The sequence below is a fragment of the Protopterus annectens genome, chromosome 6.part1, assembly GCF_019279795.1.
Source record: "Protopterus annectens isolate FY-2018-M chromosome 6.part1, PAN1.0, whole genome shotgun sequence".
Taxonomy (NCBI): Eukaryota; Metazoa; Chordata; order Ceratodontiformes; family Protopteridae; genus Protopterus; species Protopterus annectens.
Window position 1 is genome coordinate 524118170 of NC_056738.1, and position 23735 is coordinate 524141904.

Consider the following 23735-nt stretch of genomic DNA (forward strand, 5'->3'; position numbering starts at 1 on the left):
TGTATGATTATGACATGGTGGTAGTCCATGCTGGGGTCAACATCGTAGCACTCAGAGCCTTGAGGGATATGAAGAGAGAGACAAAATGAGTTCTCCATTCATGCATGCATATCATAAATACAGGTAAGAGTCTGATTTTTAATGGAATCCTTCTATTACCAAACAGAACTCTGTGATTTAAAGAAATGATGACTGGCTTTAACAATTGGTTAAACAACTGGTGTCATTCTATGGAGATTTCATATGTGTCAGCATGTGATGAAATGCTTGACAAATGTGCATGCTTCACCAAGGACAATCTGCACTTGTCATTCCAAGGCTTCTACATACTGGTGAAAGCTTTTGCCGCCCCCATTAAGCCATTGTGCTTTTAGTAGGCAAGGTCCAGCTAATGCACCTGCCAACCTAGCCTCCAAAATGAATTTACCACTGGAGCATGTCACTGTGGCTCTACTTAATGCTAGAAGTCCAAATAATAAACTGCCGCACTGTGAAGATCTCCTGAATTAAGTGCATGCCCATGTTTGTGGTGTTACAGTAATTTGGTTTAAGTGCCCAGAGAGCACCCCTCAGTACCTGGGTTTTGTGCTTACCACTCATTTAGACTTGATGGAAACTGTGGTGGTTTCTCCATATTCGTTAGAGACCACATTACCTCCTTGACAATACCTGGAGACCCTCAAGTGGAGCTTAGAGATTCAAATCTCACTAAATAGTATTGGGTATCAGATCATTGCAGGCTACGGAATTCCTTCCATGTCTCCAGAATATCACACAACATTCCTAAATATTCTTGATGAACTCCCCATAAGTAAGACTGCTGTTATCCTTGGTAATATTTATTGCACTATGATTAACTGGGGGACATTCACCACCAATGTAGAATATTCATAAAAATTCTTAGATCTTACAAACAAATCTCTGGACCAGGTTGTAAATGATCGTACTAGAGAAGAGAATATACTCGATCTGGTCATAGCAAACTTACCTTTTGTATACCACGCTCAAAGTATCCTCCTCAATTGTCAAGTCAGACCACAAACCACTAACCTTCACTATAAAACCTCCAGACTGACAGAAACAAATGTTACAGAATTCAGTGACTCTAAACATGTAGACTTCCTAAAATTCTAAAGTTTTAGAAGCTGGCTGGTCCGATCCATGGCAAGATGTCCCATTTAACTTCGGCTATTGCAGTAGTTATCAGTTTGAACATCTACCATTATAATAAATTGACTTAAACAACTGCACTTTCTAACTCTTCTGTGAGTTCTTTGAACTATGTTGATATAAATTCACCTATTCTGTGCACATCATCTGCTTTATTTAATACTATGCTTACTGCCTCTCAGTTGATCATTTCTGTTACCACCTACAGTTCTGTTTCTTAATAGTATATCATGTAAAATCAAAGTCTTCAATTTCATTCCTTACTTTGGTACAGTAGGCATAAGTAAACTGTCAAACATTGTCTCAGTAACTGTAAAATTTCTTCTTCATTGCAGAAGTACATCTTTTTCAATTTCAAAACTCAAATGTATTGCAGGTTTTCAGGATTTCTTGTGATTTGACATACAGATATTCCACTCACATCAAATTTCTGGCCCCACAGCTTCTAGTTCTCAGGCATATTATGCTGGAATCAGAGATTTTCTGATGGTTGCAACTGCCCCATTTCACAAACAAACAAAAACATAACATTGCTTTTAACACCAGAAATTTTTGGCATGCATTCATATCCATGAAGACGTAAGGTTACATACTGCCATGTTATTCATTGTTTATTGTTAAACTGCAGAATCTCCATAAAGACTTTCATGACCAGTGTCTTTTTTTTTTGCCTCGGTGATTCCCACAACCATACTCAGTGCTTTATCTGTCAAGGCTCCGTGTACCTCGAGAACCCGTGTCTTAAATTGTTGGCTCAGGCTGCTGTGGTAGAATCCTCCCATCCTGAAGGACAACCATTTTCCAAGAAGGCCAAAAAGTTTAGGCCTGATCCAATTGCTGTCCAGTGTCCACTGGATGTCTCTCTAGAAGGTAGTGAAAGCCCTGAAGAACATCCAGTGCTTCCTCAAATTCCTCTACCATGACCCTTTCAGAGGCTGACATGAATCCAAGCTCTCGCACATCCTCTGAGACTTTTCAAACGTCTGCTTCAGATGTTGAAGGGGGATCCATGCTTGATTATTTCCAAGGGGCTGAGGGGCATTCCTCAAATCTTAGTCCAGGAAGAAATTCCTACTACGCTCATTGAATCCTGCCAAGTGACTGAGCTGCTGAGGGTTGTAAGGGTGAACATCCCACTTAAGAAGAAGTAAAAGACCAAGCATATTACCCCTGTTGCTAAAGCTCTCCAACGTGAATGGCAGCATTTTACTCAAGACTTGTTTAATGCCTTGATGACCTTGAAGCCTCCTTGAAGGGTGTCATCCCCTTTTCCTCCCTGGTCTTCCATGTCTGTTAAGAGGCTAAGGGAATTAGATTCCTCAAGACTTAGATTTTCAGAAGGAATCTCTTTCATGCACCTCTCAAATTCCATCTCCTCTAGACTATGGCTCAGAGGAAGAGGATTCTTTGAGCCTGGATTCTCCCTTGGAAGAATTATTCTGTGGTGATACTATTGCTGGTATGATGGAATACTTTAAGTGGAATTGGTTTCAGGACTCTGACATCCAAAAGAGACGATATGATCTTCTATAAATGGTGTCTCCTAAACCATCTGTTGTTCCTGCTGTGTTGGCAGCACTTTGGACGCCTTCTCTGCAGCCTGTGTAGCTCCTGCATGTCAACCCCCAGCCCCTAAGAGACACAAACTGCAGATTTTTAAGTTTCCTTCTGCTGGCCTTCTGTGGTTTCAGTCTCAACTGATAAACCTTTTAAAATTTTGTGTCCTTCTGAGATCCTTTCTTCTGATAAGGATAGTAGAGCTATGAAAAGGTTGGGTAAAAAAGTGTATACTGTTGCCACCTTGTCATCTCGGGCTGTTAATTACCAAACCCACATGACTAGGTATGTCATGGCTCTCCTGTCTTAGGTAGATAAGGTTGTGTCTGATCTGCCTGATTCAGAAGGGGAAAGCTTCAGCTCTTTCCCTGTTTGGGTCCACTTCCCATGTCAATCACACTTCATAAAATGCTGATGCTGCTCATGCCTTTTCCATGGCTGCTGCTTTTGGTTCTGTGATGAAGCATTATACTTATCAGGTAAGGCCTGAAGATGAAGCTGTTAAAGCCAAACTTTTGGATACTCCTGTAGATAATAAAAATCTTTTCAGGTAGCTACTGCTTATCCATTCATATCCCACCAGGATAATAGCCGTGCAGGAACCCAAGCATGTTTTTGTCTTCCCCACTAGCCAAATTTCAGAGGAATTACCCTTCTAAATCCGCATTTCTTTATAGGCATCAACCTCCCAAAGGTATTCCTCCTTCTAAGTCCATTCAGACTCCTACATCTCAGAAGCCTTCATTTCAGGACAAGTCTGTTTCTGTTTGACATTTTGCCTCCTTTTCTCTTTGGCCAGGTCCCCTTGTCTCTTTGCCTTTCTCTGTCCGTCCTAAATTGGAAACTGATTACCCCAGACTCTTAGGTGCTGTATGCCATTTGTCAAGGGTATTTCATGATATGAAAATGTCTTTCCCCCTTTTCATGCATTCCACAGCCTCCTGCAGACAAACTCTGTCTTTTCCCAGAGGTTTTGCAGTCCCTTTTGGATCAGGGCACCATTCAACCTGTTCCAACCACCCTAGTAGGAAGGAGATGTTTTTGCCTCTTTAGAAGGAGGGGACTTCGAGACCAATTCTGGACCACTCCCCTCCCAACACATATCTCCAGGTCACTTCTTTCAGGATGCTGTCTCTTCAGACCTTGTTTCCTGTTATTTCCCCATCCCCCGGCCTTGGTCTCACTAGACCTCAAGGATGCCTATCTTCATATCCCTATTCACCCTCTGTTCAGGAAATGTTTGTTTCTCTGTTTCTTCCTCTCATTTTCAGTTCTCTTCTTTGCCCATTGGCCTTTCTACTTCCTCAAGAGAATTCACCAGATGACATGCTCCTGTCATTGCCTTTTTCTGGCTTCGAGAGGATATAAATATTGCCTTATCTGGATGACCTGGTTATTCAGGCTCCTCCTCCCAGCAGTCTTCTACAAGATCTTCACTTTATCGTTTGTCATTTACAATGTCTGGGGTTCACCATCAATCTTAAGAAGTTGGTGCTTATGCCCTCCCAGGATCGTATTTTTCTCGATTGCAGGATTCAAACCATTCCCATCTTGATTTCTCTTCCTGCTGCCAAGGTTTTGTTTCTGACACCCCTCTTCCAGTCTCTTTCTCTGTGTTCTGTCATGGCCCGGGGTCTTTCTCAGAATTCTGGGGTTTATGGCTTCCAGCACTCCCATGCATCCTCTTGCCAGGCTCCATGTGAGGAAACTTCAGTAGTACTTCAAATCAGTGTGGCTTCAACATTGCCACCCCCTGGAGTTCCCTGTTCCATTGGTTCCTTGTCTCAAACTCGAGCTCCAGTGGTGGATTCAGCAAATTTCTCTCTTCAGCCAGTTCACATTCCTTCAGAGCACCATCTAATGACAAACTCTGTGAGCAGGACCCAAACACAGACTCTGGAATGGATGCTTCACAGAGATGTGTTTCTGGACATAGTCCATCAGTGGGGTATTCCTCCGGTAGGTAGATTTTTTTTATTTCCTATCTGAACAGACAGCTTCCTGTATTCTTTTCGAGAGTACCAAGTTATCTGACTTAGAAAGTGGATGCCATGTCTTTTCCTTGGAAGGGAATGTTTGTGTATCCCTTTCCACCCTTTCCTTTGCAGCCAAGAATTTTGCTGAAGATCAAGCAGGACTCTGCCAAAATCTTGTTGTTGACTCTATAAGACAAGGGATTTCTTATTCATCCTCACCTGTCCACTCTTCAAATGTCACTGTATGGGGTTTTGATCTGTTTTAGGCACTTCTTGCACTTCTTTTCTGAGGACATGCTTTGGATACTGCAGGAGGCCAGGAAACCCACTACCAAAAAATCGTGTATGTCTAAATGGAAAAAAAATGCTGTTTGGTGCCTCTCTCGCCATCTACATCCTTCTCACTAGGGATTCCTCTGGTTCTCTCTTATTTGTATGATCTACTCTGTACTGGTTTGGCATAGTCATCAGTTAAAGCTCACCTGTCAGCATTCTTTGCTTGTTTGCCCTTGAACCATCCTTCGGCCTCTTGGTTTGAGGTTAAGCAATTTTTTAGAGGCATCGTACATATCAGGCTGCCAAGAAAGCCTGTTCTTCCTTCTTGCGACCTCAGTTTTGTTCTTGGAAAATTGGCTCAAGCTCCTTTTGAACCTGCTAGTTCAGCTTCTTTGCAAACTTGTACTTGGAAGATTGTTTTGCTGTTGGCTGTTGCTTTTGCCAAGAGAGTGCCTTGAGCTTCAGGCTTTTATAGCCCTTCCTCCGCTTTTTTTTTTTTTTTTTTTTTAAGTTTTCACAGAGACAGGGTGTCTCCTAATCCTTATTTTATGCCTGAGATGGTTAATGAGTTGTCCCTTAATTAGTATATTCAACTTTCGTTATTTTCCCTTCTCCACACCTTGGACCTACATAGACAGCTCGGATATTATTTGGACAAAACAAAAGCTATTCACAAATCTGAGCAAAGTTTTCTGTCTTTTCTTCCCAGGACTTGGAGTTTAGCTGTTTACAAACAAACTTCCTCCTGGATCTCTAAATCCATTTCCTTTTGTTATTCCTTTCATGGCAAATGTCTTCCTTTATCTGTAAAGGCATGTTCTACTAGGTGTTTGCCTCTTCTGATGGCTTTTTCAAGGATTTCAAACCAATTACATAATTGGAGCTGCTACTTTGTCCTCTGCCCATACTTTTACCAAGTATTAAAAATTGGTTGTTGTTTCCAGGGCTAGGGTAGGTTTGCCAAATCTATTCTACATGGTTTTGTAAAGTGCTTTTCTGTGCCTTCCTCCTCCCAGTCTTCTTAGCTCTTGTACTGTCCCTTCAGTGAAGAATACTGCAGCAGTGATATGGAAGGACAGTATAGTTGTGTAAAATCTTACCATAACAGTTGAAGTACTTCTCTTCATTGTTGCAGTATCGGCTCCTTCCTCCTTTCCCCTCTGCTATGGCTTTTGCCCCTGTCTTTTGTTACCCTTTTGGCTGAGGGACTCTTGCTTCCTTTCCCTTCTGACCTTTTTTCTTCTGGGTGTACATTTTCTACATTGTCCTCTGTGGAGGTATTTTGTTCTTCCTGGGACAATTCAGTGTGATGTATGGCACCTATAAAATCTAAATGCTTTGGTCTACTGGCTGGACATTGTGCTGTCCTTGGCAGGAGATCCCTTCAGTGAAGAATAGTGCAACTGTGAAGAGAAAAAACATCTACTATTATGGTAAGATTTTACACAATTGTACTTTCTTTAAGACTAATCTAATTTTTCTCCTGAAAGTGGTTTCAGAATTGCATTTAACTCTTGCCATCTGTCTCCTAGTTTTTGTTGTGGGATCAGAAACCAAAGAAAAAGAGACACTCACACTTTGAACACCAACAGCTCAGATTCTCCTTAGGCAAGTGCATGAATTCTGAAAGGTGGAAAAAACTGCACATCTTTCCTCCATGGAAGAGAAGGGTTTGCAGTTGTTAACTAGTATTCTGCAAATAGTTTCCAAGTCATGTTATCTTTTGAATCAGGTTGAAAAATGTGCACTGAAAATGTTGCTATCAAAGGCCAGTCTGCCAGGAGTGTGGCTGCCACTGTTGACTGTTTCAGGAATATCTTGTTTGCTAATATTTGTGCTGCGACCCCTTGTTTATTTGTTTTCACTTTCATTAAGCATTGCTTGAACTGTGACTACAGGAGTGAAGTATTCTTTAGTGTTTTAGAATCAGCCGTCTGGGCACTCTGTTTCATCTTCTGTCACCCTCAAGCTTTTTATACTGCTTATGGTTCTTTCGAATTGAGACCCACTGAGGAGAGTCCTTTTGTCAGTTGTAACAGATTCTATTTTGCCTAACCATCAATGAACATCTTTCACCTGAACTCCTTGACCACACTGCCTGTCCATCCCATTTGATGTCTACAGGAAGTAGTGGAATGTGAAAACATTCAATGTGTTTTTGCAATGTTCTCCTACAGTACCTGATGTATGAGCTTTGTCTAAACATTCCTGATTTGTTAAAAGGGAATAACTCTTTTGTTCCCCTTTTTGGAGTTGGGACAGTCTCTGAGATAAGATATTCACAGATCATGGTAGTGGGGGTTAGACCATTCATTTGCTGGTATGGAGCATGTAGCCTTCCTCACTGAAAAAAATATTCCATGGGTCCTGCAAGGTATTCATACCCAAGTAAGAGTGACAGGTGCTGTGCCAGTCAAGGGTTGGTAGGTTAGATCAGATAAATTGGCAGCAGCAAGATCAAGTAGACCCAAAAGATTCACTCTTAGTGTAGCCGTTGATCTTTAGTGAGACCCTCCCTGCTGGTCCAGGTTATTCTACCTTCATTCCCTTACATCTGGACAGCCCTTAATCCAGAGGCTTCTTTATGAATTTCCTGTAATTCCAGTATGTACATTTTTATGAAATGTACAATGCAGGTGACAACTTTTATTGTTTCTATTCATAGGTTCTTAGGTTAATGCTAGGCCATCAGTCTGCAGACTTTTTCAAGCCTAGCCAATAACTAGAGGTTAGAGTCGAACCCTGTACTTTGTATCTTTAAGTTTAAGACCTTAACCATTATGCCAGCCCCCCTCCTCCCTTGAGTAAATACTAGGCAGTCAGTCTGTGAACTATTACTTGCTTGGTCAATAACCCAACAGTGATCAAAGGTTTGAATCAAACCCTGTACCCTGTGTTTGTAACGTAAAAACTTTACCACTCTGTTCTGCCAGTGGTTAGAGATTGAAGTGATGGTCTGAGGGGCTAGGCACACTGTCCTAATATGGCATGTGGTGTCACATCTATTGTAATAGAAATAGAGTGGGTGCCTCTAAACAGAGGCGCCTCAGAGCAAAGTAGCTGTATTAAGAGAGGGAGTGAGGATATTCTTGTTGTAGACCCAGTAGTGAGAGTCCAGTCACAGGTCAAGTGATGCAAAACAAGATGTTTTTTAGTCTTTGCTTTTTCTTTTCTCTTTGAGACTGCCATTCCTAGCTGTATTATTATCCGGAAATAGCCTTGCACTTGATTGCTTGAAATTTACTTATTTTTAGATTTGTTAACTGGGTGGTTTTCTGAGCCAGAGGCCCACTTTAAGGAGAAACGTGGGAAAGTTAAGTATCCTAATAGAAGTGCAGAAGTGGTGATTCAGCAGGTTTCAGCATCATTAGGATATAAACAGGATGCTATAGAGATTATAAGTTATGATCCTATGTCATCACTCATTGCTTTAGAGGGTCCACAAAAGGCACGGAAATATGTAGAACAAGATGTTGTGCCCTTTGGGTAGATACTGCACTTGCTGGCAGTTTGCACACCTGTTTGATGATAGGTAAATCATAAAAAAATCTTAAAAGGTGTATGTGAATTTAGTTTTCTAATTTATCTTGACAACGAATTCCGTGAGATGGCCGTGGTACATGAAAAACTGTGGTCTTCAGCTTTGTAAGTACTTGGGAGTGCGAAGGAGAGAAACACTGAAATACCTAAGATATTGGGGTCAATGGAGTACCATGTGATAAGGCTAGATAAAGTTGGAGGAACATTTGGCTAGAAATGGGTTTGAGCATAGGAGAGCTGGGTATAGATCAGCTTGTCATTTAAGGTCACTCAGTGTAGCTGCCACAAAATGGCTCTGTGATTCTGTATCACTGACTGTTTCATTGATGAAATTTGCAGTTCTTTTATGTTCAGTGCTGAGTTTTTTGGTAGGAGAAGTGATGGATGTCAGTTAACCCATCATGGCTGTTTGGATTATGGCTGTGGCATGACCAGCTCCAGTGATCAGGAGATCCCAGTGCAAGCTAGATAGTCACAAGGCACATGGATAGAAAAAGATGTAGCAAAAAAAGGCATTGATATATGTTTATAAAGCCATAATGACATAGATGTTCATCGTGTTTCACTGTTGCAGTCATTACACTTGGTTATCCTGCTGGCAGGCTACCCGCAGTCGGCCAGAGTTCCAAAGTCTAGGTCCGGCGTCGGTTGCTATTGCCTCTTCCCTGACGTCAGTGCGCCAGGGGTATAAAAGATGCAACCGACACCATTTTCTTCAGTCTTTCTTGCCGCGCGGTGCCCGAAGCAAAAGCAGTTCGCAAGTGCCGGTTGGCTGACTCCTGAGATTTTCGAAATTGAATTTCAGAACCGAAGTCTTCAATAAAGCTAAGTACCCCGTTGGGGAAACTTTTTCTTACTCCAGACCGATGACAGTAAAAGTTAATAATTGTATTTCTTATGGGAAGCAAATACCTCATAAGGACTTTCACTCTTAGTGTATTCCTTGCCTAGGCCCTGACCACGACGTTACTAGTTGTCGGTTTTGTGCTAGATTCAACAAACACACTATTAAACGTCAGTTTGATTTTGCTTTACATTATTTTGGTCGAAGGTTTAATTACATAATGCCGTCGGAACAACCAACGACCGGAATTTATAAAAAACGCAAAGACAAAGAAAAGGACAGGCATCCGAGGTCCAAAACCAACGACGAAGCCTCTTCTAGGCCAGTCACCGGTTCGCCGGTTTTCAGTGAGGCGCTTTCGCAGCCCCTGACACCCGCTACCTCAGAGCCACAGGCCGTATCCGACAGCCACGTGGAGACACCGAGGCCTGTGGAAACTCAGGGTATTGGGTCTACGAAAACTATTCCCTCAGATGGGTCTGGAGCTGCTGAGCAGGCATCGGCTTCTGAGGGTGTTTTCAGACCTTCACAGCTTACGATTAAGTCCACTACAGCAGCCAAGGCACAGTCAAAGACACCATTAAAGACAAGGAAACAAGTACAGCATTCTCCTGAACAGTCATTCATGCCAAAGAAACAGATGCTTAAAATGGCCGAAGACCTAATTACTTTAATCAGGGGTTCCCATCCCCCTCCTGACAAAAGGCCTAGGCAAGACACTGACTATGATTCCTCTGACCAGGTTTCTATTTCCTCTGATTCCTCTTCTGATCAGAGATATTCTCTCCCTCCCTATGAGGACTCTGATGCAGAAGAGTCTGTACCTTCAGCCTCTCCGCCTGAGGATTTTTCTTTTGGGGAAACCCTGCACACCATGAGGGAGCATTTCCATTGGGAGAGCCAGGATTATTCAGAATCCAAGAAAAGGCTCAGAGACTTTCTTTCATTGCCTCAGCACAGGCCCCTGGCTATTCCCCCTGTGCTTGATGTTGTTGATGATGTTTTCTCTGAATCCAGTCTGTCTCCTGATTCTTTACCCCCTGCACCAGTCAAGCCAGACAGGTACTACAGGGTCCCTGACTCTCATAAATTTCTTTACAAAAACCGTGCTGCAGATCCAGAAACAGTTTCTCAGGGTCCTAAAGGGGTTAAGGCTTCCACTGCTAAAAATCCTGTCCCCTCGGATAGGGATTCCAGAGCTCTGGATAGATGGGGGAAAAAAGTTTACACTTCTGCTGCTTTAGCTGTAAGGGCTTTAAATTGCCAGTTTCACATGCTTAAATATCGACAGTACCTCATGTCCTTGTTAAAACAGAAAATGGTTTCTCAAAGTCCTGACAGTAAGGAAATGCAGGATTTATTGCATGCAGCTGAACAAGTGGGAAAGCATACTCTACAATGTGGTTTTGATTCATTAGAGGCTTCTTGTAGAGCCGCAGTTACAGGCTCTGTTATTCGAAGGCATGCTTGGTTGAAAGAACAAAGTTTACCTGAACATGTTAAAGTAAAATTATTGGATGCTCCACTACAGCATGATACTTTGTTTGGTGTTAAGGCAGAAGAGGTGTTAAAGAAAATGGAGGATAAAGCAAAATCAATGCAGACAGTAAAGGATTTCTTACAGGTTCAACCACCTAGGTTTAGCAGAAACTGGCCTTCAAAAAATTGGTCCTTTCCGATGTCAGGCAGGCCACAAAGAGGCAGATACAGACGCCCAAGAGGCAGATCTCAGCCCCAAGACTCCTACAGACCTAAACAATGGGGTGCTTCAGCCCCCAAAGGAGGAGAAGACAAATTACAACCTTATAGGAAACAGTCCCAATGACTTCCCTCTACAGATGCCAAGCACTTACCTTTTTGCAGCACCCCTAGGGGGGAAAGCTAGCACTTTTCTCAAAAAATTGGCACATAATCACCCAGGACAAATGGGTACTGAATATTGTTTCTCAGGGTTACAGGTTCCACTTTCACACACTTCCAAAATCAAAAGGTATGCCAGACCTGCCACAAAACCAGTGGGCAGAGGCACAAAAACAAATTGCTGCTCTCATGGACATGGGAGCTATTCAAAGAGTACCACAGCAAGAATAGGGGCAAGGATTTTAAGACTTTTCTTAGTAACCAGAAAGGACAAAGCCTGGAGACCAATACTGGACCTGTCAATCCTAAATACTTTCCTGGATGTTCCAAAATTCAAAATGTTAACACTACAGCAACTTCTACCCATGCTGGGCAAGAAGGCTTGGCTAGTTACTTTGGACCTCAAGGAGGCATACCTGCATGTCCCAATCAGACAATCTTGCAGAAGATACTGCAGATTCATAGCAGGCTCAATGCATTACCAATTCTCTGCACTGCCCTTTGGCTTATCTGCTGCGCCCAGGGTCTTCACAAAATGCCTGGCATCAGTAATTGCATTTTGCAGATAAAAAGGAATTCAAAAATTATCCCTACGTGGATGACTGCCTTATTCAAGCAGAGAGCAAGGACATTCTTCTAAAGCATCTGGCATTTGTAAAAAGATTACTAATTTGCCTAGGGTAAAACGAAAAGAAATCAAAACTAGTGCCCTCTCAAGAGATAATATTCCTGGGTGCAAGCTTAAATACAACTGTCCAGATGGCTTATCTCACGCAACTGACTCATTACTTTCAAATGATGGCAACAAAGACCCAGCTCCCTGCAAGAAAAATTCTGCAGGTCCTGGGCTTCATGGCATCCTGCATTCTACTAATTCCATATGCAAGACCGCATATGAGGAAACTACAGTGGTATCTAAAAAGTGTTTGGACTCAATATTGCCACAGCCTGGAGACAATCATAACTTTAATTCCCTGCCTACAACAGGAGTTTCGATGGTGGTCCCAGGCCTGTCACCACAACAAGGGACAGCCTTTCACCTTAACCACAGCCAGGCAGACAATAACAATGGATGCATCGGATTATGCCTGGGCGGCACATATGGCAGGAAAATGTATTCAGGGCTAGTGGCCCAAGGAACAAATGCATCTTCACATCAATCAGAAAGAGATGCTAGCTGTACAGAATGCCCTGACAGCTTTCAAGGACTTACTACATCCAGGACAACTACTAATAAAGACGGACAATACCACAGTTATGTGGTACATAAACAAGCAAGGGGACACACATTCCTACCCCCTATGCAGGCAAGCCATGACTTTGTGGAACACAGCACTGACCTATCAAGTACATCTGCAGGCACAATTCCTGCCAAGAACAAAAAATACACTGGCAGACGAACTAAGCAGAAATCTCATGGATCCTCACGAATGGAAATTAAATCCACAGGTGTTCAGGATGATAACAAGGAAATGGGGACGCCCAGACATAGATCTTTTTGCCTCCCCTCACAATTGCCAACTACAGAAATTTTGCACAAGAACTTATTACTCTCAAGCATGGAAAGTGGATGCTCTATCATTCAGCTGGAAAGCCCTGACAGTCTATCCCTTCCCTCCAGTGCCTTTTCTTACCAAGGTGCTCCTAAAAGTCAGACAAGAGAGGCCAAAAATGATCCTGATTGCCCCAGACTGGCCACGCCAGCACTGGTACCCAATCCCAAAGAGCTTGTCTCAAGGCCCAGCCTGGCCTTTAGCTCAAATTCCTCATCTTCTGACTCAACAAAGCAATCAGATTCTGCCCAGTCAGCTCAGAACCTTAAATCTGGCAGCATGGCAGATAATGTAGCCGCTGAGACTGCACCTCTCTCTAAAGCTGTTATGGATGTCATTTTAGAAGCCAGGAGGCCCAGCACTAGGAAATCTTATGCAGAAAAATGGAATTGATTCTGTGCTTGGAACCAGGCACAAGGGCTCGAACAACTTGTTCCAAATATACCTCAGATTTTACAATGCCTAACTGAGATGCTGGACAAAGGCCTATCTTCCTCATCAATTAAGATCCATGCCTCTGCCATTTCAGCTCATTACAATATGGAACCTCCTATTTTTTCACATCCTCTACTAATACAGTACCTCAGAGGGGCAAAAAACATAAGACCCCAAGGAGAGCACTAATACCAACTTGGGATCTCAATTTTGTTTTAGAAAAGCTCACACTGCCTCCTTTTGAACCAGCCAACACAGCTGATATAAAATTCTTATCATGGAAAACTGCTCTGCTCCTAGCAATAACTTCAGCAAGAAGAGTCTCAGAGTTACAGGCATTAATGGCTGTGGAACCTTTCATAATTTTTCACCAAGACAGGTTTTCTCTTAGGACAAACCCAACATTCATGCCAAAAGTGGTTTCCAGTGTGGCCCTGAACCAAACCATTCATTTACCAACTTTCTACCCAAACCCCCAGAATAAAGGGGAGAGACTTCTGCACGCTTTGGATATACACAGACAGCTATGATTCTACTTGGACAAAACAAAAGCTTTCAGAAAAACTGAGCAACTGTTTGTAGCCTATGCTGCAGGATCACAAAGAAAGCCTATCACAAAGCAGACAATTTCAAAATGGATAGGACACTGCATCTGCTTCTGTTATGCACAACATGGCAAATCAGTGCCTAAGGGCATTAGGCCACATTCTACCAGAGCAGCAGCCACTTCAGCAGCTTTCCTCAGAGGAGTACCAACCAAAGACATTTTAGAAGCTGCAACCTGGAGTTCAGTGCACACTTTCACCAAGCACTACCACTTACCTCTCTACTCCAAATCCAGAGCAGGCTTTGCCACTGCAGTTCTGCAGGGCCTGGTAGCCTCTCCAAATCCAATTTAGACCCAGCCGCCCAACCTCAGCTTTGGGATTCAACCCAAGTGTAATGACTGCAACAGTGAAACACGATGAACATAGTACAGTTGTGTACCTATCATAAATGTAGATGTTCGAATGTATTCACTGTTGCAGTCCAGGTTACCCACCCACCATCCCCCTTTTTCTTTGCTGGGACTTCTCTGTACTTCTCAACTCTATACAACCTATGTGGTGTATTTGCTTGTAGATGAAGGATATGTTTATATTAGTACATACATGCTTTTTGGCATAATTTAATCTTTTCAGCCTTCCTATCTGGGGGCACCTGACATCTGGGGCAAGAAAAACTGAAGAAAATGGCGTCGGTTGCATCTTTTATACCCCTTGCGCACTGACGTCAGGGAAGAGGAGACAGCAACTGATGCCGGACCTAGACTTTGGAACTCTGGCCGACTGCGGGTAGCCTGCCAGCAGGATAACCCAAGTGTAATGACTGCAACAGTGAATACACTCGAACATCTACATTTATGGTAGGTACACAGCTGTACTTTTGTTGTAGTTAAAGAACAGTGTGGGGAGTTGCATGCAGTGCTTGTTGTGTAAGTGAAATAAAGCATACCTCTTTTTGTTTTAATTCCTTACTCTGTCCCTCCCTACTGGGCTTTATTTAGTTGTCTTCTTCTGGCCACCCTCCCTTAGTCCTGTGTTCTTCTTAAGGTTTTGGAAGGTTAGTCCAAAAGTAGATAATGCTCCATATAGGTCATATGTCTAGTAGTTGCTTAAAGCATACATAGATTGTTGCCTAGAACAAATAATTACCTACATTTACATAATTAGAAGTGATTTTTTTTTTTTTGCTCACAACTATAGTGCATTACTAGTTGAGTTTCTTATGCTTTTGACCCGTGCTGCTTTACCTGCACTAACATGTAATAACTTTTGTTGCCTGACATCCATTATGAATTTTTAGTGCAGCACTACTGTCCATAAATGGAGTTTTATATAGTCAGTGTCAGTGTAGTTTGCACTTACTGATGTTGGACAGCATAATATAAATGATTATATTAACAGTAGCATTATGGTTAGCCAACAGTATTGAAATATGTATTTTTGTGTTTTTATTTAGAGATAGAGGCCATAAAGTTAGCTACTCAGAAGCAGAAAGCAGAAGCCAAGCGCAAAGCTACCCCAATTGTGGGAGACCTGCATCCCTTGATTGACGCTTTACCTGAACTGTCTGAACTGGCAGCAGTTAACAAAAGTACCATGCACAAGAAGAAGCCCAAACCGTATGTACCTTGAGATTTTTTTTAATTCGTTAATTTATTTATTTAATATTCACAGCTCTGAAGTCACTACTTACTGTATATTTGTAGGGCTGTTCTGGGCAGTGATCTAGAGATATCTTCATCTTTCATCCAGGCCCAACTATACAGTGAAGAATTTCTCTCTCAGCGTTTAAGATTCAAAGGGTAGATCAACGAGTAAGAATTTGAAACAAGCTAGTTGTACCATGGACTGAAGAGTGTATCACATGTTGACAGTGGGCGCTGAAAACCATGTACACTGTTAGCACATTGGATTTGCAACTTCTGCCAAGTTAGAGACTTATGGTCCATAAAGTCATTTTGATTGTTTTAGCCGCCCCCATGTCTCAATGCATCCTGCTCAAGCCCTGCTATTTATTCTGTAAAGAACATTTTCCTAGTTTCTGTCCATCTTTTCACTTGTCTCTGTTAAGTATGTCTGCCCTTTCTTCTTAAGAAGTTCCTGGCATTCAGCTCTTCACCTGAGGCCTCTCTGTCTTTATCTTAGCACTTCCATTCCTCTGTCTTGCATGTATTTGTAATATTCCATATTGCATTTTCACTGCAGCTGTCCCAGTTCTTTGACCATCTGTTCAGCTTTCATTTTGATGCCTTCAAGCAAGTATTAGCCTTTATCAGGTAAAGTGCCAGGTAATGGTCACAGACCTCCCAAATGTAGCTTCAGTAATACAGTTTATACCTGTAAAATTTGAGTCTTAAAATCATACTGTGCCATCAATCCTGCTGTCTCTGGCCACTTTCTTCTCTACATTGATAAAGTTATCAGCTGTGTGTTTTGGTCACTTATATGACAGTGCAAACTTGATTATGTTCTTCGTGTTTCACTGTTCAGTCATTACATTTGGGTTATCCTGCTGGCAGGTTGCCCTCAGTCGGCCTGAATTCCAAAGTCTTGGGTTCTGTCGGTTGCTGGCACCTCTTCCCTAATGTCAGGTCGTCAGGGGTATAAAAGATGCAGCCGATGCCATTTTATTTAGTCTTTCTTGCCGCGCGGTGCCCGAAGCAGAAGCAGTTAGCAAGTGTCGGTCGGCCGACTCCTGAGATTTTCGTGTTCGAATTTCAGATCCGAAGTCTTCATTATAAGCTAAGTACCCCATTGGGGAAACTTTTTTCTTGCTCCAGACCGATGTCAGAAAAAGTTAATAATTGTATATCTTGTGGGAAGCAAATACCTCATAAGGACTTTCATTCTTACTGTATTCCTTGCCTAGGCCCTGACCACGACTTTGCTAGTTGTCGGTTTTGTGCTAGATTTAACCAATGCACTATTAAGCGTCGGTACGATTTTGCATTAAGCTATTTTGGGCGAAGATTTAATTATACAATGTCGTCGGATAGCCATCCGACTACCGGAGTTCACAAAAAACGCAAAGAAAAAGAAAAGGACAGGCAACAGAGCTCTAAAACCGACGACGGAGCTTCTCCTAAGCAAGTCGCCGGTTCTCACTGAGGCACTTTCGCAGCCCTTGACGCCCGCTACTTTAGAGTCACAAGCCGCTACCGACTCCCACGTGGAGTCGGCCAGGCCGCTGGAAACTCAAGGTATTGGAGCCTCGGAGACTATTCCCTCAGATAGGTCCGGAGCCGCTGAGCAGGCATCGGCTTCTGAAGGTGTATTCAGACCTAAACAATTATATATTAAACCTACTTCAAAGATTAAGACACCTTTAAAGGCAAAGAAACAAGTTCACCAGTCACAAGGACAGGCCTCCATGCCCAAAAAACAGATGCTCAAAATGGCCGAAGACTTAATTACCTTGATCAGGGGTTCCCATCCCCCTCCTGATAAGAGGCCTAGGCAAGAGACAGACTATGAATCTTCAGATCAGGTTTCCATTTCTTCTGATTCCTCTTCTGATCTGGAATGTTCTCTTCCCCCTATGAGGATTCTGATGCTGAAGAATCAATTCCTTCAGCTTCTCCTCCTGAGGACTACTCTTTTGGGGAAACCTTGCATATCATGAGGGAGCACTTTCACTGGGAGAGTCAAGACTTTTCAGAATCTAAGAAAAGGCTCAAAGATTTCCTTTTACTACCTCAACACAGGCCTCTAGCTATCCCACCCGTGTTGGAAATTGTAGATGATGTGTTCTTGGAGTCTAGTCTGACCCCTAACTCTTTACCTCCAGCTCCTGTTAAGCCGGACAGATACTACAGGGTCCCTGACTCTCATAAATTTATTTTTTTCAAAAACCCTTCTGCAGACCCAGAAACTATTTCTCAGGGTCCAAAGGGGGTCAAGGCTTCTACTGCAAAAAATCCTACCCCCTCTGACAGTGATTCCAGGGCTCTGGATAGAGTTTACACATCTACTACTTTGGCTATTAGGGCTTTAAATTGCCAGTTTCATATGCTCAAATATCAGCAATATATCATGACACTGCTTAAACAGAAAATGATGGCAAATTCTGAATGTGCAGAAAACAAAGAAATGCAGGATTTATTGCATGTAGCTGAACAAGTTGGAAAGCATACTTTGCAGTGTGGGTGTGATTCTCTGGAGGCCTCCTGCAGGGCCGCTGTTACGGGTTCTGTCATTAGGAGGCATGCTTGGTTAAAGGAACAAAATCTGCCTGACCATGTTAAAGCAAAATTATTAGATGCTCCTTTACAACATGATACCTTGTTTGGTGTTAAGGCAGAAGAGATGTTAAAGAAAATGGAGGACAAAGCTAAATCTTTGCAAACGGTCAAGGATTTCTTACAGGTACAGCCACCTAGATTTAGCAGACACTGGCCTACAAAGAATTGGTCCTTTCCAGTCTCTGACAGACCTCAAAGGGGCAGATCCAGATGCCCTAGAGGCAGATCACAGCCGCAAGGATCCTACAGGTCTAAGCAATGGAGTGCTTCTACCTCCAAGCACTTATCTTCTGGCAGCACCCTTAGGGGGAAAACTAGCACTTTTTTCTCAAAATTGGCACATTATATCCCAGGACAAATGGGTTCTAGACATAGTGTCACAAGGCTACACGTTTCATTTCCATACTCTGCCAAGGGCAAACGGTTGGCCAGACCTGCCAAAAAATCAATGGGCAGAGGCTCAAAAACAAGTCACAGCTCTCATGGACATGAGGGCTATTCAACAAGTACCACAGCAAGAGCAGGGACAAGGATTTTACTCGACTGTTCTTGATACCCAGAAAGGACAAAGCATGGAGACCAATTCTGGACCTATCATAAACACTTTCCTGAATATACCAAAATTCTAGATGTTGACCTAACAGCAGCTTCTGCCCATGCTGGGCAGCAAGGCTTGGCTCGTGACTTTAGACCTAAAAGAGGCATACCTGCATGTCCCGATCAGACAGTCATGCAGAAGATACCTCAGTTTCAAGGCTGGCTCAAAGCATTACTAATTCTCTGCACTGCCCTTTGGCTTATCTACTGCACCCAGGGTCTTCACAAACTGCCTGGCACCAGTAATTGCTTACTGCAGACAAAGGTGAATACAAATATATCCTTACTTGGACGACTGCCTCAGCAGAGAACAAGGACATTCTAATACAGCATCTGACTTTTGTGATAAAACTCTTAACAGGCCTAGGGTAGACAGTCAACAAAAAGAAATCAAAACTAGTACCCTCTAAAGAGATAATATTCCTGGGTGCAAGCTTAAATACAACTGCGCAGATGGCTTATCTCACTCCAGACGAACAAAGGCAACTGACTACCTATTTCAAGGAAATGGCAACAAAGGCGCAGTTATCTGCAAGAAAATTTCTGCAGGCTTTGGGCTTCATGGCATCTTGCATCTTACTAATTCCATATGCAAGACTGCATATGAGGAAAATTCAATGGTACCTAAAAAGTGTCTGGACACAATATTGCCACAGCCTGGAAACAATGATTACACTAATTCCCTGCCTGCAACAGGAATTTCAATGGTGGGCCAAGGCTTGTCACCAAAACAAGGGACAGCTGTTCTCACTACCCCCAGCCAGGCAGAGCCTAACGATGGATGCATCAGATTATGCCTGGTGGGCACACATGGCAGGAAGAGGCATTCAGGGCACCTGGTCCACAAACCAAAAGCATCTACATATCAATCTAAAAGAGATGCTAGCTGTTCAAAGTGCCCTGGCAGCCTTCAAGGACCTACTTCATCCGGGACAACTACTGATAAAGACAGACAACACCACGGTCATGTGGTACATAAACAAGCAGGGGGGCACTCATTCTTGCCCCCTGTGCAGACTAGCCATGGCTTTATGGGGCGCAGCATTGACTTACCAAGTTCATCTGCAGGCACAATTCCTGCCAGGAAAGGAAAATAGTCTGGCAGACGAACTAAGCAGGAACCTCATGGATCACCACGAGTGGCACCTGGATCCACAAGTCTTCAACATGATAACAATGAAATGGGGACGCCCGGACATAGATCTATTTGCCTCTCCTCAAAACAATCAACTAAAAAGATTCTGCACAAGGACATATCACAGACAAGCTTGGAAAGTGGATGCCTTATCTTTCAACTGGACAAACCTATCAGTATATGCCTTTCTTCCACTTCCTCTCCTCCCCAAGGTACTCCTAAAGGTCAGGCAGGAGAAACCAAAAATGATTCTGATTGCCCCAGACTGGCCATGCCAGTACTGGTATCCGATCATAAGGAACTTGTCTCAATGTCCAGCCTGGACCTTACCTCAAATACCTCATCTACTGTCCCAGCAAAACAGTCAGATTCTGCACAGCCAACTCAGGACCCCAAACCTGGCAGCATGGCGGATAATGTAGCCATACAAACCACACCTCTCAGTAAAGCTGTGATGGATGTAATTTTAGAAGCGAGAAGGCCTAGTACTAGAAAATCCTATGCTGGGAAATGGAAGAGATTTTGCGCTTGGAACCAAGCTCAAGGAACTGATACAGCTGTCCCAAATATTCCTTAGATTTTGCAATATATAACTGAGATGCTGGACAAAGGCCTATCTTTTTCATCAATTAAAATCAATGCCTCTGCCATTTCGGCTTATTACAATACAGAGCCACCACTCTTTTCTCATCCTTTATTAAGGCAGTACCTCAGAGGAGCCAAAAACTTAAGGCCTCCAAGGAAAACACCAATACCTGCATGGGACCTCAATTATGTCTTGGAAAAACTCACCTTACCGCCTTTTGAGCCAGCTGCTACTGCGGACATAAAGTTCTTATCTTGGAAAACAGCTCTGCTCCTAGCAGTAACTTCTGCAAGACGAGTTTCAGTGCTACAGGCTCTCATGGCTGTGGAACCCTTTATCATTTTCTATCCAGACAGGGTCTCTCTGAGAACCAACCCTACATTTATGCCTAAGGTAGTATCCAGTGTAGCCCTTAACCAAACAATTCATTTGCCAACCTTTTATCCAAATCCACAGAACAAGGGGGAGAAAATTCTGCATTCTTTTGACGTACACAGACAACTTAGATTCTATTTGGACAAAACTAAAGTTTTCAGAAAGACAGAGTAATTACTAGTGGCATATGCCACAGCATCACAAGGAAAGTCGATCTCCAAGTAGACTATTTCAAAGTGGATAGGTCACTGCATTCGTTTCTGCTACTCTCAGCATGGCAAACCAGTGCCTAAGGGCATTAGGCCACATTCAACCAGAGCTGCAGCCACTTCTGCAGCCTTTCTCAGGGGAGTACTAACCAAGGACATTTTGGAGGCTGCTACTTGGAATTCAGTGCATACCTTTACAAAACATTACAGTCTGCCTCTTTACTCTAAATCCAGGGCAGGTTTTGCCACTGCAGTTCTGCAGGGCCTCATAGCCGCTCCTAATGGTGTTTAGCTCCAGCCCCCCAACCATAGCTTTGGGACTCAACCCAAATGTAATGACTGTAACAGTGAAACACGAAGAACATAGCACAGTTGTGTACACTTACCATAAATGTAGATGTTCGAGTGCATTCACTGTTGCAGTCCAGGTTACCCACCCGCCACCCCCCCCTTATTTTTACTGGAACTTATCTTTAGTTCTCTAATCTATGCAACCTAGGTGGTGTATTTGCTTATAGATGAAGGTAAAGCTTATTTTGGTGCATGTATGTTTTATTTACATATTTTTAGCCTACCTTTTTGGGGGCACCTGACATCGATGGCAAGAAAAACTAAATAAAATGGTGTCGGCTGCATCTTTTATACCCCTGACGACCTGACGTCAGGAAAGAGGCAACAGCAATCGACACAGGACCCAAGACTTTGGAATTCAGGCCGACTGAGGGCAACCTGCCAGCAGGATAACCCAAATGTAATGACTGGAACAGTGAATACACTCTAACATCTACATCTATGGTAAGTGTACACAACTGTACTTTCTTCGTGTTTCACTGCCAGGAAAGGAAAATACGCTGGCAGACAAACTAAGCAGAAACCTCATGGATCCCCATGAGTGGAAGCTGGATCCACAAGTCTTCAGCATGATAACAAGAAAATGGGGATGCCCGGACATAGATCTATTTGCCTCCCCTCTCAATTACCAACTAAAAAGATTCTGCACAAGGACTTATCACAGACAAGCATGGAAAGTGGACACCCTTTCTTTCAGCTGAAAAAAATCTATCAGTATATGCTTTTCCTCCACTGCCTCTCCTCCCCAAGGTGCTCCTAAATGTCAGACAGGAGAAGCCAAAGATGATACTGATTGCCCCAGACTGGCCACACCAGTACTGGTATCCAATACTAAGAAACTTATCTCTATTCCCAGCGTGGACCTTACCACAAATACCTCGACTACTGTCTCAGCAAAACAATCAGATCATGCACAGCCACCTCAGGACATTAAACTTGGCAGCATGGCGGATAATGTAGTCATACAAAAAACACCTCTCAGTAAAGCTGTGATGGATGTCATTCTGGAAGCCAGAAGGCCTAGTACTAGAAAATCTTATGCTGGAAAATGGAAGAGATTCTGTGCCTGCAACCAGGCACAAGGAACTGATACAGCGGTACCAAATATTCCTCAGATTTTACAATACTTAACTGAGATGCTGGACAAAGGCCTATCTTTTTCATCAATTAAAATTCATGCCTCTGCCATTTCGGCTCATTACAATACAGAGCCACCACTTTTTTCCTACCCTTTATTAAGGCAGTACCTCAGAGGAGCCAAAAATTTAAGGCCCCCAAGGAGACTACCAATACCTGCATGGGACCTCAACTATGTCTTGGAAAATCTCACCCTGCCTCCTTTTGAGCCAGCTGCTACTGCTGCTATGAAGTTTCTATCTTGGAAAACAGCTCTGCTCTTAGCAATTACTTCTGTAAGACGAGTTTCAGAGCTACAGGCACTCATGGCTGTGGAACCTTACATCATTTTTCATCCAGACAGGGTCTCCCTGAGGACAAACCCAACATTTATGCCTAAAGTAGTGTCCAGCATGGCTCTTAACCAACCCATCCATCTGCCAACCTTTTACCCAAATCCACAAAACAAGGGGGAGAGAATTCTGCATTCTTTAGACATACACAGACAACTTAGATTCTACTTGGACCGAACCAAAGCTTTCTGGAAGATAGAGCAATTACTAGTGGCATATTCTGCAGGGTCACAAGAAAAACATATCTCAAAGCATGCTATTTCTAAGTGGTTAGGCCACTGCATTCGTTTCTGCTACTTACACCATGGCAAGCCAGTGCCTAAGGGCATTAGGTCTCATTCCATCAGAGCTGCAGCCAGCTCAGCAGCCTTTCTCAGGGGAGTACCAACCAGAGACATTTTAGAGGCGGCTACTTGGATTTCAGTGCACACCTTTACAAAGCATTATCGTCTACCACTCTACTCTAAATCCAGGGCAGGTTTTGCCAGTGCAGTTCTGCAGGGCCTCATAGCCGCTCCTACTGCTGTCAAGTTCCAGCCTCCCAACAATAGCTTTGGGACTCTACCCAAATGTCATGACTGCAACAGTGAAACACGAAGAACATAGTACAGTTGTGTACACTTACCATAAATGTAGATGTTCGAGTGTATTCACTGTTGCAGTCCAGGTTACCCACCCGCCTTCCCCTTTTTTCTTTTGGATCTTATCTTTCCTTCTCTGATTTATACTACCTATGTGGTGTATTTGCTTTTAGATGAAGGTAAAATTTGTATGGGTGTATTTCTGAATATATATAAACTTTGGCTACCCTCTTTGGGGGCACCTGACATCTGGGGCAAGAAAAACTGAAGAAAATGGCGTCGGCTGCTTCTTTTATACCCCTGACGACCTGACGTCAGGGAAGGGGCGATAGCAGCCGGCGCAGGACCCAAGACTTTGAAATTCAGGCCGGCTGAGGGTAACCTGCCAGCAGGACCCACAGAAAAATTTGAAATTCAAGGTAAAGTACACAACTG

The 23735-nt window shown here is 43.1% G+C and overlaps 1 protein-coding gene across 6 annotated transcripts in view; it reads left to right on the forward strand.

The window, feature by feature from the left end:
- Positions 1-23735, forward strand: part of SLX9 (SLX9 ribosome biogenesis factor) — a 631512-nt gene that overhangs the window by 341678 nt on the left and 266099 nt on the right. For all 6 annotated transcript variants that reach the window (XM_044075977.1, XM_044075980.1, XM_044075979.1 and 3 more), the window contains one exon: positions 15213-15375. In XM_044075977.1, the coding sequence (XP_043931912.1) occupies positions 15213-15375 (163 nt within the window). The remainder of the gene's footprint in view (positions 1-15212; positions 15376-23735) is intronic.